This window comes from Pecten maximus, chromosome 8, assembly GCF_902652985.1.
Source record: "Pecten maximus chromosome 8, xPecMax1.1, whole genome shotgun sequence".
Taxonomy (NCBI): domain Eukaryota; kingdom Metazoa; phylum Mollusca; class Bivalvia; order Pectinida; family Pectinidae; genus Pecten; species Pecten maximus.
This window is the reverse complement of record NC_047022.1, coordinates 43,683,943-43,705,853: the sequence shown is the minus strand read 5'-3', so window position 1 is coordinate 43,705,853 and position 21,911 is coordinate 43,683,943. Positions and strand designations below refer to the sequence as shown.

The following is a 21,911-nucleotide window of genomic DNA, read 5'->3' as shown; positions in this document are numbered from 1 at the left end:
CTAGCATGACTGTAACTATAATTTTTGACACTTGGATTTGACCCATACTCTAATACACACAACTTGTTATAAGTTGTTACATAATTTTAACGGGGAAACTAATTTATACACTTATTAGGTACATACCATAAAAATGAGATAGAGGACTGATTATATATAATTACATGAGTGTTTAGGGGAGGGGTAAGCCATGCATGACTAGGACAGTACCTGTACAGGTAAACCCTTAATTAAGCTTAATGCCCTTTGGCCATGCCAAGAACAGCTGGACTCCTTGTGCCAGATTCCTCGGCTGTGTTTTCACACCTTTCAACAAAATTACAATCATAATCCCATTTTGAGTGATTTACCTGGTCTGGAAAGACTATATACCTGACGGTATACAAACTATAACATTTATGTTGCATGTACAATATCTGTTTCAATGAAGGCAGAATCAATATTGCTTGATGCTGATCGATTTAATTTTAATTTCAAACCTGGTATTTTCCATGCTTCCTTATAATTATAACTAATCTTAATTTAGTGTAAATGCATGGATGTAATGGGTGGAATTAATGTAATATGATACCTGTATTTTGTCAGTTTTTGGGTATATTCTATTTACCAATACGTGACATGAATGTATATACATGTAATAAACATATCTGAAATAAAAGTAAAATGTACACACCATCATGAACACACACAATATACATGGACTAGTCCCTGTATATATATTTTTGAAATTTTGTTTTAATGAAACATTTATATGTTCAAGATATTATGCATTGTACATAATGTATATCAAATACTTTGTATGTATTGACTCTAGTGCACTACGATGTGAACTCGAGTGCACTACGATGTTCACTCCAGTGCACTACAGTGTTAACTCAGGTGCATTACGATGTTAACTCCAGTGCACTACGATGTTAACTCAGGTGCACTACGATGTTAACTGGAGTTAACTTTTGTAGTGCACTGAAGTGCACTAGACTACCAAGTTTAGTTTGCTCCCAACTGTAGTTTAAACGTAGTGCACTAGGAGTGAACTAGGGTGTAAAGGTTAGCTTACACTCAACTGTAGGTAACCCCCAGACTGGCTCGGATTCACAGGTTTTAGACATTGCTCAGGGCAAAATATAAACAAAATATAGTTTAACACAAAAATCATTGAAAAAAAGGAGAATAGGTGCCAGAAGGGTAAATGTGTGTTCTGTTATATACACGGCACTCACCGTGTCTAGATCTAATCCAGTTAAAGTCACGTCATCTAAACAAGCATCGAGACGGTGCAAAGGGAGCTACCAGACATGTCAACAAGCATCGATCACGTGTAACTGCAAACGGCAGCATGACTGTTTCCTAAAGAGGTCGCAATGTCGACCATCAAACGTTCTCGTGGTCATTAACCTGACTCTACGAAACATTGTGCTTTAAGTTTTAAATTCCGTCAGCAATCGACATCCGTCACGGAAATGATGATGTTGGCAAACCTTTGAATATCGGATCAACTATAGCATGTAAACATTTGTAGGTTAGGGAAATAAGACTGTTACTATCTAGAAATGGAAAGTTAGCTTGGAAATTGAAATAATCACATCTAACAGTAGTACGGAAGACATGAAGTGAATATGTGGAGTCTAGTATAAGGACAAACCTCGGTCAGAAGTAAGCTATATAATTATCTTAGAGTGGTTTTGAAACGGGCAATGTGATTGGTCAACAGCTCTATAAACAATGCTAACTACTGTATGTTTGTCCACCAATCAGGGTGTCTGTTATAAAACAGCTCTGGGATAGCCAACTTCCGTTCCACAGTTTATGCCTCGTCCGCAAACTCGACCAATTTTTCCCCATTTTCCCCAATCTTTAAATCATTGTCACACAACAACAGGATATCAGGTATTCATATTGAAGGCTTCTGAACCAATGTACATTGCTGAAGTATGTGTGTATTTGAAAGCAAGTGAACTTATGCCGTGGCGCGGCGCCCGTCGTCCGTTCGTCTGGATAGTCCGTCTGTTCGGCGTCAATTTTTTCCTTTAAATAACTTCTCCTCAATAACCATAAGACACAGAGACGTGCTATCGGTCCTGTAGCATGCTGGGATAAAAGGCTACCTACTTTGTTCAAAAGACCTACATTTAAGTCCACAGGTGTCAAATAAACTAAAACATTAAACGATTTCTCAATACCTAAGAGGCCCAGAATTTGATATTGGGTCTGTGGCATGCTGGAGTGAAGGGCTACCAAGTTTGTTTGTTTTGTTTTCTGGGTTTTTTTTTAAATCGACATTGACATACATTCAAGATCAAATGGGTCAAATATGCTAAATCTTTAAACAGTTTCTCGGTAACCAATGGATCCAGGGAGTTGGTCTGTAGCATCCTGGGATGAATGGCTACCTAGGTTGTTCAAATGAATGACATTGACTGACATTCAACGTAACAGGGGTCAAATAGACTGAAATCTTCCAACGACTTTTTCTCAATAACCAAGAGGCCGTGAACTTGATATTGCGGCATGCTGGAGTGAAGGGCTTCCAAGTTTGTTCAACTTACTGACCTTGACCTACATTCAATATCACAGGGGGTCAAATAGACTTAAGTCTTTAAATAATGATTTCTCGATAGACAAGACTCTGATGGTATGCTGGAATGAAAGATTAGATAATTTATTGACATGAATAAACCTAGCCTACCCTGATAATTGAATAAAGTGGTAATCAGCTTCAAGTTAGCATCTACAGAAATGACCTAGATCAACATCAAAGTTACTGAAGAATGAGGTAAGCTATACAGGCCCATTTAGCCTCTTATGGTGTTGATAGGTTCATAACAAAGCAAATGTATTCAAGTTAATCCTTATGAATCAATTTATTATTTGTTGATGTACTTAATTCTTAATTTTAATTTTAGACTGATAACATGTATTTAAGAACAGATATTTTCGTCGTGATAGTTTCTGTGTTTCTCCTTAAAGGTCATGATCAAATAATGATTACTTAAATATTTACAAGACTTTAATGTCACTTTAGCAGCAGTAATACCGTATATTATCATACCTGTACGACCATGTCAAATCCGACAATTGGCCTTTCATGTCCTTAGTATGGCCCATTAATATTGCAGACGCTAATACAAGGGAGATAACTCACAAAGCATCACAGAGCCGATATCAGCTGACCGGACCACATCGTAGATTGCACGTGGAGAGAAAATCTTCAATTGATTAAATCAGTTATCACGTCTTCTTAAGGTAAACGTTAACGTTCCTATTCTAAAGACTGGATTGACTTCACAACGAGTCTTCTCGTGTGTATAAAATGATGTAACGTAGATTTTAATGCTGGCCTACTTTCGTTTTGTGTGTGATTTACTAAAACCTGCCTGCGGTTTTGAGAACTCATTATGCAGAGTCTATGTAGAAGTACATTGTAGATACACACTTTAAGCACAGGGGCTCGTTACAGATTATAGTAAAAATGAGCTTTCATAAATACCTATTTAAGTTTTATTACAAAGGGTGCGCTTGATTCGCCACACGGTGCAGAAACAAATGAATGAACCGGTTTCAGTTTAAATGTGGTTTGAAACTGGTTTACTCAACAAATGGAAAGTTTACAGAACCGGTTCGAAACTAAAACTGGTTTTAGAAGAACAAATTCGCCCTAAGTTTTATTACAAAGGGTGCGCTTGATTTGCCACACGGTGTAGAAAAGTGTGCGTCAATGTACAGCAAACGCAATCAAGTAACCTGGTTTACTATATCGGGTGAATATATGTTACACATTCTTCTGAGGTAGAGCAGCCGATGTTTGCGGAAGACTGGTAAGAGGGTGGTATGTAGTCTAAGTTTCCAAGTTCAAATAATGATTTCGATCTAGTTCTTGTTTCATGTGTTTAAGTCTTCGAAAAAGCAATGGATGCATTCTGTTTAAACCACATATGAAATGATTATATCTGGCCAGTGTACACATTGACGACTAAAACTTGACTGTTGCTTTTTAATTGAAGATAATCCTTTTTTTCTAGTGGCTGTCTGTCTCATGTTTGATTAACATTTATAAAATGCTGGCCGACATGTTCAGTCGTATTCTCCGCCATGTTATGTGCACTGAATAATTGGTTTTCGACATTACGCTGTGCTGTACGCTGGCTGTACGCTGTGCTGTACGCTGTTCTGTACGCTGGCTGTACGCTGTGCTGTACGCTGGCTGTACACTGTGCTGTACGCTGGCTGTACACTGTGCTGTACGCTGGCTGTACACTGTGCTGTACACTGGCTTTGCGCGGTGTAACGAATCAAGTTCTCTCTGAAATTCCCGAAAATATCGTGAACATCATATGTAACCGTCCAGGAATATACTTTCTTTTCTTTTCTTTTTTAAAAGAAGAATCTTTCTATTCCACAGAATATTCCAGTGAAGTTTGGTGGTATTTCATCCAAAATGATAAGAATACACATTCTACAAACAAGATATTCCAGAGGGATCTTGGTGCCCAGCATTGAATGATCTTTTTTCCGTTCTCAACATTTCTTTATCTTTCCTCCTTTCCTCTTTTCCTCTATTAAGATTCAAGTAATTCTCAAGAAAGTTCATCCTTATTGTACAGTATACCAATGTTAGACTTACTTATTCTTGAGTGTAACAATCGTAAATTGATAGTAATTATTTATTGTAGAGTATATCGATGACATGCGTACCTCTGTCCGTTTTGTTGTACCCTGTATTGTCCGTATTAATTCATTGTCACGGCTTTTTGTAGCTTAGTAGGTAAATAAATCCTAGGCACAAACTGTTCAAATAAAATGTAACATGAGAGGTCTTAAGTTATTGATGAGTCGTCGCTTTTAGTACCACAGACGCAGCTGTAAATAAATACTGTAACTCAAATAGCTGTGATTTTTCCCTGAAGATCTGAGCCTTTACCCAGACTACTAGTTTAGACTGAACACAGTAGGAACCTTGTGTGTGACTAGTGAGGATGTGTACTCCCCAGAAGGTCATCATTGATGTGGACACTGGTGTGGACGATGCCCAGGCCCTCATACTGGCTCTCTCCCGACCAGACGTTCTGGACGTGTTGGCTGTCACTTGTGTTCAGGGGAATGTAGACATCACCAATGTGTGTAGAAACACACTGAGGGTTCTGACTGTGTGCGACAAACTAAATGTAAGCAATCCAAAACAGTTTTAGCAATTCTCTGTCACCGTCCAAAACAGTTCTACCAATTATCAGACTCCGTCCAAAATAAGTCTACCAATTCTCTGACTCCGCTATCCAAAACAGTTCTACCAATTCTCTGACTCCGTCCAAAACAGTTTTAGCAATTCTCTGTCACCGTCAAAAACAGTTCTACCAATTATCAGACTCTGTCCAAAACAGTCCTACCAATTCTCTGATTCCGTCCAAAACAGTTCTACCAATTCTCTGACTCCGCCCAAAACAGTCCTACCAATTCTCTGACTCCGTCTAAAACAGTTCTACCAATTATCTGACTCCGTCTAAAACAGTTCTACCAATTCTCTGACTCCGCCCAAAACAGTCCTACCAATTATCAGACTCCGTCCAAAACAGTCCTACCAATTCTCTGATTCCGTCCAAAACAGTCCTACCAATTCTCTGACTCCGTCCAAAACAGTCCTACTAATTATCAGACTCCGTCCAAAACAGTCCTACCAATTCTCTGACTCCGTCCAAAACAGTCCTACCAATTCTCTGATTCCGTCTAAAACAGTTCTACCAATTATCAGACTCCGTCCAAAATAGTCCTACCAATTCTCTGACTCCGCTATCCAAAATAAGTCTACCAATTCTCTGACTCCGCCCAAAACAGTTCTACCAATTCTCTGACTCAGTCCAAAACAGTCCTACTAATTCTCTGATTCCGCTATCCAAAACAGTCCTACTAATTATCAGACTCCGTCCAAAACAGTCCTACCAATTCTCTGACTCCGTCCAAAACAGTCCTACCAATTCTCTGATTCCGTCTAAAACAGTTCTACCAATTATCAGACTCCGTCCAAAATAGTCCTACCAATTCTCTGACTCCGCTATCCAAAATAAGTCTACCAATTCTCTGACTCCGCCCAAAACAGTTCTACCAATTCTCTGACTCAGTCCAAAACAGTCCTACTAATTCTCTGATTCCGCTATCCAAAACAGTTCTACCAATTATCAGACTCCGTCCAAAATAGTCCTACCAATTCTCTGACTCCGCTATCCAAAATATGTCTACCAACTCTCTGACTCCGTCCAAAACAGTCCTACCAATTATCTGACTCCGGCGGGCATCATGTGAACACATGACATTCTATAACTCAGTTTGATTACAAACAAACCATTTCTATGACATAACAGTTAACACTTACTTCAAATATTTATATGATATTGAGTGATTTTTTTCTCTGAGCTGTCCCATAATTCGTCAGCGTTTTACCTTTGTTGCCAGTTGATAATGATATTTGTGAATGACATACTTGACTTAACCTTATTACTTGTTTAACACATTTTATTTCATCTTTGTTAATTTCAACATTTATTACAAGGTACCTGTACATAAAGGTTGTGAAAAGCCGCTGACTGGCGAGGGTCCTGATGCCACACATTATCACGGCAGAGACGGAATGGGAGATGTGGCCAATCTGGAACAAGTTGACATGAATATCATCCAATCAGAACACGCGACTCTAGCTATGATCAGATTGGTTAATCAATACCCAGGTATATAAAATCATTCAATCACAATTCACGAAGAAATATCGCTAAAGTATTACTTGAGTGAATTAGTTATAAAGTTGCATGCCATTGGTTATTCTATCGCGAAGAAAGATTTACAGCATGCACTGTACTGTTCTTGTTGTAATGGATCTTGAGACTTGTTATATTTCTTTGTTACACTCTATTTTGTTCCTTTTTAGGGGAGATAACTCTAGTTGCCTTAGCTCCTCTAACCAACATCGCAGTAGCGTTGAGGCTTGATCCAGACTTTGGACGCAAACTGAAAGAAATGGTGATTATGGGAGGAAACGTCCAAGGTAAATAATTCATACAAAACAAAGCAATATTGCTTATCATATATTTTTTCTTCTTGAGATAGAATTATCCCCAGAAGTGGTATCTCCTGTTTCCGCTAGCGAATTCCGTTCTCCATCCTATAATAATTGTATTTTTTTTCTGAGATTTTATCATAAGTTGAATGAGATATGCGTTTTTCACAATTGGCTTGCATACCTTTTAATCTAAAATCGTTTGTGTTTTTATTACAGGCAAGGGAAACACGTCTCCTGCAGCAGAGTTCAATTTCCGGAGTGATCCGGAGGCAGCCCACGTTGTGTTGAAAGAGATGGGATGTCCCATCCTGATGGTCCCGTGGGAGACATGCGCAGACAATGGACAATCTTGGGTAAGTCAAACCTACTTGGTAAGATTTATATCAGTTTTAAATGATAACTCTCTCTACGTCTTAGTTATAATGGCCACCTTTATCTAGTTGGGGGGTTTATATGAAAATTACTTCTCGACATTACTAAGTATTCTATCAGGAGTTGGAGCAATAGTATAACTGTGATGGTTAAAAAACTTTGAAGTTAAATTTCATCACCAGCAGTTTGTATTGTTTAATCCTTACTAACGGGAAAGTACGCATTGCCAGTGTGATGAGAGATAATTGGTCGCTATGTCGGTATACATAAACCGCTGTGGTTTGGTGTTTAGTAATATCTCTAAGTAAGTTGGGTTTCTTTCTTTAATTTTTCAGACCTGGGTGGAGAACTGGCTTAAAACAGATACCCGAAAGGGGCGTTTTCAGAACAGCATTGTACAACACTCTATTGGACGTTTAAAAGCTGCAAATAGGTCACATTACAGGTCATGTGACTTACTAGCGATGGCGTATGTTATTGATAGGTCGGTTGCCACGGAAACCGAGGAATTTTATGGGGAAGTAGAAATGTCCGGAAGTATGACACGTGGACAGCTCGTTTGTGATTGGAGAGAAAGTCTGGGTCGGAATGTCAACATCAAGGCCGTCACTGCTGTCAGTCTAGACAAGGCAAGAGTGTTGTATGATGGGATGCTCCAATAACCTCTGCCTTTCTTCAGCTTATGTAAAGCTATGGAGGATGACAACAACCTAGCCAGTATAAATTCATTAGTAGTTACAATGATTGTTACCCTCTACAAACCGGAGATATTAGTCAGCTTCTTTTACTGCTGTAATCAGCTTTTTAATCAGAAAACTTCTTACTTAGCCTGTCAATGTTCCAGGGTATGTGTTGTGTTGATAGTGTAACGGAATTGTACAACGGTATGTGTTGTGTTCTATGTAAAGATATCCGTACAATAATGTTATGTTCCAGATTTTTTTGGTTAATTAGTCTTATTTTTTCGTTCACAATTCTTTTCTTTCGTTTACAATTCTGCCTTTTACCATTCTTTTGTTCACTGTTCTTCCTTTCACCATTCTTTCTTGTACTAAACTCTTTTTACCATTCTTTCTTTCATAAGTCTTTCGTTCACAATTCTTCTTTTCACTATTTGTCCTTTCACCTTTCTTTCTTTCACTATTCTTTCTTTTACAATTCTTCCTTTCACTATTCTTTTCTCTATTCTTTCGTTCACTATTTTTCCTTTCGTAATTCTTCCTTTCACAATCCTTTCTTTCACAATTCTTTATTCTTTCTTTCATTTTCTTTTGCTATTCTCTCTTTCACTACTTTTCCTTACACTATTCTTCCTTTCACTTTTCTTTCATTCACAATTATTTGGTTCACAATTCTTTTGTTTACAATTCTTCCTTACACTATTCGTCCTTTCACCTTTCTTTGGTTCACAATTCTTTGGTTCACAATTCTTTGGTTTACAATTCTTCCTTACACTATTCGTCCTTTCACCTTTCTTTCGTTCATAACTCTTTGGTTCACAATTCTTTTGTTTACAATTTTTCCTTGCACTTCGTTCTTTCACCTTTCTTTCGTTCACAATTCTTCCTTTCACTATTCTTGCTATAGCCGCGTCCTCTTTGTTGGGCTACTGTTTATAGATAACCTTATACAATCCTCTAGTCACTGTTTGTTGACCAGTAAATAACTTTAGTAGTAAATGTTCAAATCATTAAAGGTATGCTGTATGGTTGTGGACAGTAATCAACATTTGATTTGCCTATATATTGATTAATAAACGATAAAATAGTTGATCTCGTATTATAACATATGTAACTCGTGGTCTCGGAGATCTCATACAAAATACATTTTGAGATTCCAGTACAATTTTTTGTCCATAAATAGTTATTACGATTGGTAATGGTTCTTTCTATATGATTGAAATGTAAATGTATATATGAATACCGATTTACCATGGTATAAATTCGCAGGGGTAGAAATGATAACACTCGTAATGAAATATGACACCGCCTACCGAAGTTGGGAGAGTCTTCCACGAATGACAAAGATTTCATCTCGGAGAATTATGTTTTGAAAGGGTAGAATTCGGTATACATGTATATAAAGATGTATAGCTACAAAGACAAAGGAAACCAGAAGAACATTTGAATAAAACAAGTCAGTGTCTATATTGGAGCGGTTTCTGTCGGGTTTCGTTAGGACAAATCATGCGAAACGTCAATCTATACCCTAACAGAATGTAGCAGAGCGCAAGGAACCCTGGGAGAGATTGGAAAAACGTACCACCCCCATGTGGTATAATGGTAACAGCCTATTTATCATGTTCAACTGTCTGATCGCCAACCTAAAGCCGATTGGTATAAATTCAATTCAATTCAATTGAACTTTATTCCGTTAATTAGATAACATAGTATATACATTAGAGGACAAAGGTATCCACTCTTACATAAGTCATCACTCATTCTACAAAATAGTTTTTACTGTCGTCATATACATTTACATTCAACAAAAACAATTCTTACAGCCCTCTTAATGAAGAATAAAAATTCATATATTATTAATTTGATATGATAATTTGACTTTGTTCTACTACTTTGTTTCTACATAGTAGAAAAATAATATACTAGTATTCTGATAAAGATTTTATAACAAATCTTACTATAAATGTACGTTTATATGCTAGGAATGAATATTTTCTCAAATTGTTAAGGTCTTATATATTTTCGAGTAACTGAAGAAATTAAAATAAACTAGGATTTTAAAAATAATATGGTTAATCAAATTCATACAAATGTCTGCGTAACACTTACATTTAAAAATGAAATGGTATTCGTCTTCTAAATCATTTTCATCACATTAAATGCACTTTCTTTTCTTGCGTCGGAATATTTCTATATCTTCCACCTTCAGTAGCTAGATCATTTGCAGATAAACGAATCTTTGAACTACGTTTTTGATAATTAAAACTGACCGGTTTATAAAGATATGATTGAAGTTTAATATTCCTAACTAGATTCTGATATAAAATTCCTTAACACGATAAATTAGCCTTCATAATAGCGAATACAATCAACACAAATTACGTGTATAGTTCAATCGTGTCATTTTCATTATTACAATAATAACAAATTAAGTTTATATTTCAATTTTGTCATTATCATTATGTATCTGATATCACCACACTGATTTCTGATCTTTTCTCTTCCCGAAGTAAGGTTTTAAATTAGAATTATATCCAGCACGTATAGTATCACTGTTACTGGTAGAAGGTGTCACTTTGTTGTTACAAAGATCTGACGTTTTAGTACTGGACTTTGGAGGTTGAGATGTAGTCCGAATATCATATTTAACGAGTATGTTCTCCTTTTGATGCCATGAATATTCATTAGCTTTAATCCGCTTTCTTTTCGTCTTCTTCTTTTTCGGGTTCTTTTTTAATTTGATGTTGAAACACGAGAGGGCATAGTAGTGAGATTCGTTTATCGTCCTCAGAACATTCCTTTCTCTAACACTCTGTGTATTGTCTTTGTCGTAGTCACGTGACGAAAATATCCCCATGGTTATATCGATGATTGGATATAGTCTCGCACTCACGAGAATTTAAATTAATTGCCGAACGCAAGCACAGTGAGCACATCGTCATTCACAGACAGAATAAAACTTGTGAAAATGTAAACTGGCTGTACATTTCTGTCTAATTGGTACCCTCTTAAGGTGACAGTGATGGGTCTGTTGTTCACGTCCATCTGTAAATGGTAATATTTAACTAAATTCCCAAGGACCTTTTGGAGTAGAATCACACGCGCACTTCTGTTAATTCCAATAACATAAACTCCGCACCCAGGACAAATCTAGTGTAGCAATTTGTCGAGATATCCGACGTCTACACGTGAACTGTGTCTCAATGACACACGTGTGACACTTTGGTATAAACTTACAAATCTAATCCCAACAATCTCAATGGAAAGCAATCCAACAAAGCTGAGAATGTCGTGTAATCTACCTTGTGACCATTAGGTCCTGTTGAATCGGTCGTAATCGATATAAACCGTTTTTGGTTAGCTTTGTTGTCTACATAATCCCCCGAATGACCTGTTGTCGCCTTTTATTTGCAGACTGGTCCTCTGTCTATGTAACATTGTACCCTAGCCGGGCGAGGTAAGGTGACTTGAATTATAACTGAGGTTTTACGGCAAATAAGCCTGCTATGATTATAAAACCCAGGCCGTTCTGGACTAAGTAATATTTCGTTTAGGTCATCCACGGTAAGTTCTAATGTGTGGTAAGGAATACGTCACACAAGGCTATGTAGATTTCATTTTCAGAGATAAATAACATACATTAGTATTCGCGTAGTTTGAATAAAACTTGGACCCTACATACAGCCGATAGGCTTTCGTTAATGCACTATATTTATCGGGTACACGACCACGAGAATATTGTCATCAAGTTTTACCGTACTATTTCTAAAATTACGTGACCCGACACTTGGTATGAACAATGTACATCTAATAATAGAAATAAAAGTTCAATTAGGAATTTTATTGTAGAAATAATTTGTAAAGTTTCACCATAAAAGGATATGTTTCTGATGAAGCCTGTGTCTTAAAATATACCAAAGAATATATCGCATAACAATTGTCATTTCAAATTCAACAGGTACGTTTTAAATTGATCGAATTATTGTATATTGGCCATTATAAAAACTGTTGAACAAATTTGTATCGTGTCCGACAACAACACGAAGCGATCTGAAGTGTTGAATGGTTTGTCGGATGTATTATTGTTATCATCTATGAGTGTTAGGAAATATCCACACGACATGTTGAACACTTTGATAATTAGGGTTTTCAGCTTTCGTTTTTATTTTCAATAAGTGTTTCATTTTTGTTAATTTTTTTTATAATTTTATACAGACAGATATTTTCACTGCGAGACAAGTTTTCAAAGTATAAGGCATCTCTTCATTAACTTCATAAATCACATTTAAAGACTACTTTTCTTTTCAATAATCAATACCGTAATGCTCTTTTTGTATTTTTTTTATCGACAACGGTTTTATTTAGGATAAATCCGGTACAAAGATTCTGTATCAATTTATATATCGCTATCAATTTAAAGCATGGTTAACTTGACAGAAAAATAACTTAAAATAGAAGTCGTATTCAGGAAACGTTGAAATTCTAGAAATAAATCTCAGCGAACATATATTTTTCATAATTTAGGGAAGCGAATATACTCAAAAAGACACCCAAAAAATATATGGGAGGTCGATTTAGCAACATTTGCCAGACAAATCAAACTAGTCCCTCGCCAGTTGATTGACAATTGTACACACCTCGGGACAGCGTTATAATCTTTTGTTGGTTGTTGTTCGCTTATCCCCAGGTAAATATAGCACACCTTGATAATATTGACTGTTACAAGCACGAACATAAGGCTGGAATGTTTAATATCAAGAGGTGCTCTAACCAAGGGCGATAGGTGATGTTACCCAGAACGATAGGTGATGTTACCCAGGACGATAGGTGATGTTACCCAGGACGATAGCTGATGTTACCCAGGACGATAGGAGATGTTACCTAGGACGATAGGTGATGTTACCCAGGACGAACGGTGATGTTACCCAGGACGAACGGTGATGTTACCCAGGACGAACGGTGATGTTACCCAGGACGATAGGTGATGTTACTCAGGACGATATGTGATGTTACCCAGGACGATAGGTGATGTTACCCAGGACGATAGGTGATGTTACCCAGAACGATAGATGATGTTACCAGGACGATAGGAGATGTTACCCAGGACAATAGGTGATGTTACCAGGACGATAGGTGATGTTACCCAGGACGATAGATGTTACCCAGGACGATAGGTGATGTTACCAAGGGCGATAGGTGATGTTACACCGGACGATAGGAGATGTTACACAGGACGATAGGTGATGTTACACCGGACGATAGGTGATGTTACACCGGACGATAGGTGATGTTACACCGGACGATAGGTGATGTTACCCAGGACGATAGGTGATGTTACCCAGGACGATAGGTGATGTTACTCAGGACGATAGGTGATGTTACCCAGGACGATAGGTGATGTTACCAAGGACGATAGGTGATGTTACCCAGGACGATAGGTGATGTTACTCAGGACGATAGGTGATGTTACCCTGGACGATAGGTGATGTAACCCAGGACGATAGGTGATGTTACCCAGGACGATAATGTTTAAGAAAATATTAAGAGTTGTTAACACACGACTTTTAAACAAGATGTGCGAAAATCAACAGAATAATCAATATTGCCAGTTAAGATTTTATTGTAGTAAAACAGTCTTTGAAGTTTGTCATTGTGATGTTCATAGACCTATAAACGTTCACTAAGGCTTTGTCGGATAGAATGTCTATTTCATGCTGTCGATCATGTGACTTAGAAAAATCATCCGGGCCTTCTCCACAGCCACCTTCACCGGAAGTCACGTGACCAGGATGTACCATCCATTCACATGTAACCACTCGTTCTTGTCCTGCTGCTATATCTGTCCGTTTGTCCGGCTCTGGCGAGTCTGTGATGTCATAAACCTCAGACAGATGTGACGTCACCCTGTCGATTGTCATATTAGAACCCATTGTCCTCAAGCCTATAAACTCATCACATGTCCTGAAAGAGCAAAATAATAATCAGGATGCATGTATTTATAAGATAATTACCGGTCCTGGCAGTGGTTTGTGTAAGATATGTGAGGTCCATTTACTAAGACTTCATCGTATAGGAAATATCCATATTAGGTTGACTATACATTTTGTGTAAAATCTTGTTTAATATTTATGACGATATAATACGATATCATTACAGTACACCAACCAGAGAGCTAGGGACTAATACTAGCGTACCACAGCTTGTGTGAGGGACTAATACTAGCGTACCACAGCTTGTGTGAGGAGAACACTTTACTGGCATGCTCGGATTGGTGAACAACTTCCTTCATGAACCCAGCCTGTTGGGGAGTGGCCCAGACCTCCGAGACCACGCCCCTTTCCCTCGGTAGGCGGGTGACTTTGACATGATTCTCACTCAGCACCGCGGCGAACGTCTCCACAATACCTGTAAACCACGACGTTAACTCCAATGTGTTTAAGATGGAATGATAAAATATGCATCCATGATGTCTGTGAAATGTTTTAGAGAAATACTAAATTCACAATCCGAAAAAAGGAAATATATAGGGTGGCGTTTTTCCGTGAAGAAATAAATCACAGTACTCATCTATTCAATTAACACACAAACGCATTACGCGGTATATCTCATACTGAAACTGCTTACATGTACCATAAATGTCGATAGAAATGTCGATAAAACAATTATTCTTTATGTACCAGAAATGTCGATAATTACAATTATTCTGTCATGTACCAGGCATGTCGATACACACGTGAACGTTTTCCATGACGTCACTTCATTAATAGGAGGCTAATTTCGTGACGTGACGTCATTACGTGAATCATAAAGCTTCGTCGCTAGTCGAAACAAGTCCTTTCAATATCAATCTTGAACTTAAAGAAACTTTTTCATGAAGCTGAAAAACATTATTTGGGGGAAAGGGCGTAAAAATGATGTAGTTACCGGGAATCACGTGTATATGCTGGTGTCCGTCTGCATGGTAGGGTTCATTACCCATCAGCTCCCGGAACTTATCTATCTGGGCCTGAATCTCCCGCCGAACCTGTAAATAGAAGTTCGTGATGAAGGATTTTTTTTCTCAATCTCTCCCAGAGTGTATTGCTGTTCCTTTCATTCGCAATGCACTCAGGGTGAGATTGACTTTTTCTAACTAGTAATGACGTAATGATTCTGTCACACAGTTGTCCATACGTTCCGTCTGTGATGACGTAATGATTCTGTCACACAGTTGTCCATACGTTCCTTCTGTGATGACGTAATGATTCTGTCACACAGTTGTCCATACGTTCCGTCTGTGATGACTAATGATTCTGTCACACAGTTGTCCATACGTTCCTTCTGTGATGACGTAATGATTTTGTCACACAGTTGTCCATACGTTCCTTCTGTGATGACGTAATGATTTTGTCACACAGTTGTCCATACGTTCCGTCTGTGATGACGTAATGATTCTGTCACACAGTTGTCCATACGTTCCTTCTGTGATGACGTAATGATTTTGTCACACAGTTGTCCATACGTTCCGTCTGTGATGAAGTAATGATTCTGTCACACAGTTGTCTATACGTTCCTTCTGTGATGACGTAATGATTTTGTCACACAGTTGTCCATACGTTCCGTCTGTGATGACGTAATGATTTTGTCACACAGTTGTCCATACGTTCCGTCTGTGATGAAGTAATGATTCTGTCACACAGTTGTCTATACGTTCCTTCTGTGATGACGTAATGATTTTGTCACACAGTTGTCCATACGTTCCTTCTGTGATGAAGTAAAGTATAATCTGAAATAACACCGTAACACATTTGGTTTCTAAATTAAACTACGACGGCCATTGTGTGATTAAAACAAATCTATGCCTTAGTAATTATACAAGCGGTCGTACGACCCTAATGGGGTCGCCCAAGCGCTGTTACAAATGTTACAACCAGACCGGAGTGTACCTCTATAATGTCGAGCTGTCCTTCATTGACCGCTTCCCGGAAACCAAACTTGCCAAGGAAACATCCGTTCCGGATCAGAGTTCGGTACCCCTGCCCTATTGGTTGACCCTCCGTCAGATTCACGTGCAGACCTAAGTATTTACATAACAAAAACTCATTGAACACCATGCTGTACTGGGTAGTATGTGACGTCTCATCATTATGACTTAAACACCTTAAAACTCACTGACTCGGCCACTAGTAAACTTTACACATTCCTTCCTAACACATAATAACCATTTATATCAAGCAGTGTAATTGTCTGGTCTCTGTGCTTAATGTGACTGTCCGAGGACATGCATGTTGTCGATTTCTGTGCGTGGATTTTGAGAATTTCATACACAAATGAAGACCTCGAACAACAGACAAAATACCACATGGCCTTACGTGATATCTTTTGATGTTCGTCCTAGTAGACGTGGTGGTTTCGTTGTCACTACCTCGGTTCTGTTTTTGAGAACGTAACATTTGTTGGATTTTTCAAGACCCAGATTTACGTTACGCGTACTCTTCCGGAACATCTGATCTTACATGATTTCCGCGTCAAACGTAATGGACAAGTCTATTGGAGATCTCTTAGGGAGATGTTGGTGTTTTGTTCCTTTTAGGTCAGTTACGTGGGTCTACTTGTCGCCATCTGTCATCTGATTATTGATACTCAAGACAAGTCAGATCAACAAATATTCACGTCATCTTAAGCTAAATTCGTTGCTTATGATAGTAAAGTAATAGTTTAAGAAGAAGAAATTACATGTCCTGTCCACATTAACTGGCAACTTCTCTAAATTGTTTTCTCACTCTCATCAACCTGTTTGATTAATTACTTTAATTTAAATACTCTGCATCGGTTTTCATAAATTCATAATAATCTGTATGGGATAAAACTGTCATCTGATATTAAATAGTACCTCTCCTGATACAAATGTAAGAACGTAAACTGTATCTCAGTCGAACAATGGTCACCTTACCCTACTGACTGATATACCAGTTCAAAGTTCACCTGTGACCAAATGCATGTTGTTCTGTTTGGCCAGTTTGGCAGCATTCTCAGCACGGACGCCATTCACTAACAGGGACACACTGCTGATGTGACCATTCCGGTAACACTCCACGATCCCATCGTCTCTCTCGTCGCTGTAACCGAAGTCGTCAGCGTTCACCACCAACAAACTCTTCCTCATCATCGGCTTCAGATCTTAGCGGGTCATCAAATTGAATTAGAGTTATTCCCCTTAGACCTTGCGTTTTGAGTGAATCTTCCGGAATAGCAATTGATAGATGCGAGTTCAATTGAAAAACTTTATATATTAAATTTAAGTTATCTTAACTGTATAACCAACAGCCGATAATCATAAGCACGTATCTGGAACCCAGGTGTATCTTAATTATCAGTATTTTTAGAGTTGTAAACATTGGAAACATGACTGCCAGCAAACAAACAGAACAGGTTCCTTAAAAATTCATCAACCAAACAAATGATGTCTGTTGGATAAATTAAATCGTTCAAATATTTATATCAAACGCCAAGAGATGGCAACGGCTAAACAAAAACAAAAACAAAACAAACAAAAAACTCTGTTTCGGTTCATAATACAATGCCAAAATGCGTACGAATACGAACTTGAAAAGAATGTAAAAAAAACAATGCAAGTCACACATGGTTCTCGTTTGAACGAGAGGTTGTAGCAAACGGCGTGTCTTAATTTATCCACGTTAAATTCACATACATTCGGGTTCTCAAACAACACAAATATATCTCCCGACAACAAAAAGCAGATCGCTGACATATTTTTCCATGGCGACCGCATTACTCAATTTTTCAAATTCCCTGGATATGTCTCTGCAACATGACGTAATAAACATGATAAACTATCATTTTTTACACTACCTGTTTTCGTTATCTAAAATATATGGATTTATTTTAAAATCACTGTTCCAGGAGAGAGCGTGAATCGTTTCCGTCGCGGGAAAGAGAACACACTCTTTGGACTGTTCAGCCAAATCAACGTTCCAGAGGCTCTCAGATATATTTATTCAATTTCTGGTCGTAATTATTTCATCATGTATGGTTAAAGGGTGGAAACGTAAACATCAATATTAACCTGCATCCCATTTCATATTATAAGCATACAACTCCTACTGCCTTACAGGAAAACAAAACAGGAACAGCTAGCCTGGATTATACTATTTTCCAAAGAAGGCAGTTTAAAGCTTATAGCCCGAGTTTCCTCTGGCCCTGACACCGTGTCTGGTGTAGGGCCCCTACATCAGACAAGGTGTCAGGGCCAGAGGAAACTCGGGCTACATCAGACAAGGTGTCAGGGCCAGAGGAAACTCGGGCTACTCCACTTGGAGTCAATAATTATCGTAAACACGTCAAGTAAGTCGATGGTTCCTTATGCCACATACTCCCGAACAAGCTAAAATTCCAGTTGCTGACGTGTATTGATGGCAATCCAAGATGCTTGACCACTGGCCTGGACGCTTGAACGGGGTAGTCCTTGAGACATCAGTGTATAAAAATAACTCGCCACATTTATATTTATAGCGAGATTTGTCACGGAGCCGAGAACGAGGCTAGGATCTGAGGAAATATGTAAATGTTTTATAGGGGGTGGGAGTTTTAACTGGGTGTTATATATACGTGTATGGGTTTTTTTTATCCGGATTCGTCCATCTTTATTTTATTAGTGAAATACTGAGACAGTAAAATTATTAAACTAAATGCATGCAAGGCTGGAAAATCAAGTTTCAAAACAAGTGATGAAAAATACGCTTCAAAGACTTACTGCTGCAGCGATGAAATACAACCACAGTATACGTGTAAACACGTTGGTTGTTTTTGTCAAACATATAAACATTTGTCATTTATGTTATAAATTCTGATCAATCCAATTAATTTACCAACGATACAGCTGTATATCAGTCTGTTATTGTATCGATATTGATCACTAAAGCAATTTAAAAACAAGATCCTATATCTGAGGTGTGGTTTATACCGTCTGGAGTACGTATCATTTGTATTTTTTACACATATTTGCAAATAGGATTTGGCACAAGTTATTACAACTTATGAAGCCATTTCCTTACAATAGTTACATAGACAACAGATGATATTACAGACTGATCAACTGCAGTACGAAAGAGATATAGGCCTACATAACATTAGGCACTCACACAAAATAATATAACAAAGTCAATAAAATTTTCAAACATGTTAAATATTGTTAAAATCTTGTTAAAATCTTCCGCTGGATTTTATAAAATTTTGTACTTTGTTAAATACAACACAATTTAAATCCAAAGACATATTTTCATTTCCAAAAAGTAATAATCTTAAAGATATATTTATATCTAAATCACTTAAATGATTTAAAAGCACAACTCGAGCATTTGTGTAAGATTGACATTCAAAGAAGAAGTGATAGGCATTCTCACAATAATAGCCACAATTTACACAATTTGAGTTTTGGACCAGATTTGAACGGTAAAGATCATGATTAAGGGAACTGCATTCATGTCTTAATTTAGTGTGAATAATATTAAGTTTTCTATCACCAATTAAGTAATAAGGGGGTACTGAGCATGGTAAGTTAGGGGCTAAAGCTGACTTGAAAGCAGAAAAAGGCATGGATCTAATATCAGAATGTATAGAGTTCCACATCGTCAAAGAGGAAGGTAGAAAAGATTGTTTTGTAATAGACAGTCTGAAATTTGGGATTCTATATTTTTCATTATTTCTTAGACCCTGTCTGTTTTCACCGACTGTAGAGGGAAGTAAATTTGTAATGTAGTTTGGAGTTTGATGTCTATCCATTTTGTAAACTAATTGTAATTTCCGTCTTTTCCTTCTAACTGAAAGTAATTCTAGACCTGTTTCTGAATACAATGACTCGTTTCTAGCAAATAATGGTAACCCTGTTATTATCCTAGCTGCCTCCCGCTGAACCTTCTCTAACTTTTCTGAATCACTTGAAGTGCACCCATCCCAAACTTCACACGCATATTCTAAAACTGGTAAAATATAAGTTTTATAAATTCGTAAAAGAGCATCACGCTTTAATGTATATTTAAGTTTTCGCAATATATTTACTTTTCCCATAGCCGACTTATAAATTTCATTTATATGATCTACCCATTTAGCATCTGAATTTAATGTAACTCCAAGATGTCTATGCTTACTACTAAAATTTAAAAAATGACCATCAAAAATCAGTTCCAGATCTTCATCAACGTTATCCGAATTAGAAATAAAAATAACTTCCGTCTTATTTGGATTAAAAGTAACTAGCCAAGTACTTGCCCATCTGTTTAAAGCATCCAGGTCTCTATTTAAAACTGTTTGTATTTCTAGACATGAAGATGAAGAGACTTTCAAAGAGGTGTCGTCAGCGAAAAGACGTGCAGTAGATTGAAGAATTTCTGAGATATCATTGATAAATATTAAGAAAAATAGAGGCCCAAGAATGGAACCTTGAGGGACGCCAGCATGTATCAAACCAAAATCCGAATAACAATTATTTATAAAAACTTTTTGTCGTCTGTTGGTTAAGTAGTTTTCAATCCATGATAGAAAATTTCCGCATATCCCGTATGACTTTAGTTTTACTAATAAACCTTTATGCCAAACCCTGTCAAACGCTTTAGAAATATCACAGAAAACTAAACAAGAATGTTTTTTTTCTTCTAGATCAAGGCAAATGTTATGATATAAATCAATTAATTGATATACGGTCGAGTGACCCGGCATAAATCCTGATTGATACTGATAGAAAAGTGAATTTTCAAGAAAATAATTATGTAAATACTTGAAGATAACTCTTTCAAATGTTTTACCAACAGAGGACAAAAGTGATATAGGTCTATAATTAGAAGGAGAATGCCTATCACCCTTCTTAAAAAGAGGTATCACTTTAGCAAATTTCCAAGTATCGGGATAAATACCAGTTGATAACGACAAATTAAAAAGCAATTCAAGTGGTCTACATACAGTTTTAGCAGTATACTTCAACATGTGGTGGCTAATTTCATCAGAGCCAGAAGCTTTACCAAGTTTTAAATTCATCAAAACATCAGATATGTCATTTTGACTTATTACAGGTAACTCAAAAGAACTCTCTGTTTTAGGTTCTAACAAAGGAACATCGTTATTGTTGTCATCTATGCTAGTGATACTGCAAAAATAGTCGTTCAATGCATTACATTTGGCCTTATCATCGACTAATAAACGTTTCGAAATTGGATCAACTAAAGTAGGGATAGGACGTGATGTCTCAGAATTCCCCATCAATCTTTTGACAAGTCGCCAATAGTTTTTAGGATCAGACGAATGATAAAACTCAATAAGATTTCCAACATTTTCATAAAAAGACTGTCGTGCATACTTTTTCATATTATTCACTTTATTTCGCTGATTTTTGAATTTAGCTATGTCCCGTGGATGATTGGTACGTTTGGCTATTTTCCGAAATCTATCACGAGCTCTCATATTTTTTCTAAGGTCTGAAGACATCCAGGGCTTATCGTTTGGTCTTACAGTAATTTCCTTATGTGGTATCGATCTACGAGCAAAATCAAGAAAAATTTCAGTAAAACGTTCACTGGCCGAATTGACAGAGTTGCATGTAGCGAAAAGAGTATCCCAATCATATTCTTCAACAAGACGATTAAAAAGTACATAGTCGCCTCTTTTATATAACCAAATTTTACGTTTATATGCTAGTTTCTGAAATGACGGAACAGAAATATATACAACACAACCTTGGTGGTCAGTAACTACATTTTCAGTGGATACTACAGAGGAATAAGTGTATGAAATTGATTCTGATACCAAAATTGGATCGAGTAAACTTG

The 21,911-nt window shown here is 37.3% G+C and overlaps 2 protein-coding genes across 5 annotated transcripts; one reads left to right on the top strand and one right to left on the bottom strand.

The window, feature by feature from the left end:
• The first annotated feature begins 3,115 nt into the window (after positions 1-3,115).
• Positions 3,116-9,184, top strand: LOC117333605 (inosine-uridine preferring nucleoside hydrolase-like). Of its 3 annotated transcripts, none has more exons than XM_033892981.1 (6): positions 3,116-3,243; positions 4,905-5,162; positions 6,539-6,713; positions 6,911-7,027; positions 7,259-7,395; positions 7,750-9,184. In XM_033892981.1, exons 2-6 carry the CDS (start codon positions 4,974-4,976, stop codon positions 8,074-8,076), a joined length of 945 nt encoding a protein of 314 aa, XP_033748872.1. In that variant the 5' UTR covers positions 3,116-3,243; positions 4,905-4,973; the 3' UTR covers positions 8,077-9,184. The 3 variants fall into 3 exon arrangements, with proteins under 3 accessions (XP_033748872.1, XP_033748873.1, XP_033748874.1); XM_033892982.1 differs by having other exon boundaries at positions 6,911-7,032; positions 7,264-7,395; XM_033892983.1 differs by having other exon boundaries at positions 3,122-3,243; positions 4,400-5,162.
• Positions 9,185-13,696: 4,512 nt separating this feature from the next.
• On the bottom strand, positions 13,697-17,262 carry LOC117333603 (carbohydrate deacetylase-like). 2 transcript variants are annotated; one of them, XM_033892979.1, is made up of 5 exons: positions 17,059-17,262; positions 16,020-16,150; positions 15,019-15,118; positions 14,289-14,499; positions 13,697-14,055 (listed from the first exon to the last, which is right to left on the bottom strand). In XM_033892979.1, exons 1-5 carry the CDS (start codon positions 17,240-17,242, stop codon positions 13,704-13,706), a joined length of 978 nt encoding a protein of 325 aa, XP_033748870.1. In that variant the 5' UTR covers positions 17,243-17,262; the 3' UTR covers positions 13,697-13,703. The 2 variants fall into 2 exon arrangements, with proteins under 2 accessions (XP_033748870.1, XP_033748871.1); XM_033892980.1 differs by having other exon boundaries at positions 14,322-14,499.
• Positions 17,263-21,911: the final 4,649 nt, after the last annotated feature.

Coding starts and splice junctions, on each gene's coding strand:
- LOC117333605 (XM_033892981.1), top strand. CDS start 4,974: ATGTGTACTCCCCAGAAGGTCATCATTGATGTGGACACTGGTGTGGAC. Junction 6,714..6,910: donor ATTGGTTAATCAATACCCAG/GTATATAAAATC, acceptor GTTCCTTTTTAG/GGGAGATAACTCTAGTTGCC. Junction 7,396..7,749: donor CAGACAATGGACAATCTTGG/GTAAGTCAAACC, acceptor TTAATTTTTCAG/ACCTGGGTGGAGAACTGGCT.
- LOC117333603 (XM_033892979.1), bottom strand. CDS start 17,242: ATGATGAGGAAGAGTTTGTTGGTGGTGAACGCTGACGACTTCGGTTAC. Junction 15,119..16,019: donor GACAGCTCGACATTATAGAG/GTACACTCCGGT, acceptor TTCTATTTACAG/GTTCGGCGGGAGATTCAGGC. Junction 14,500..15,018: donor GCATATACACGTGATTCCCG/GTAACTACATCA, acceptor CGTGGTTTACAG/GTATTGTGGAGACGTTCGCC.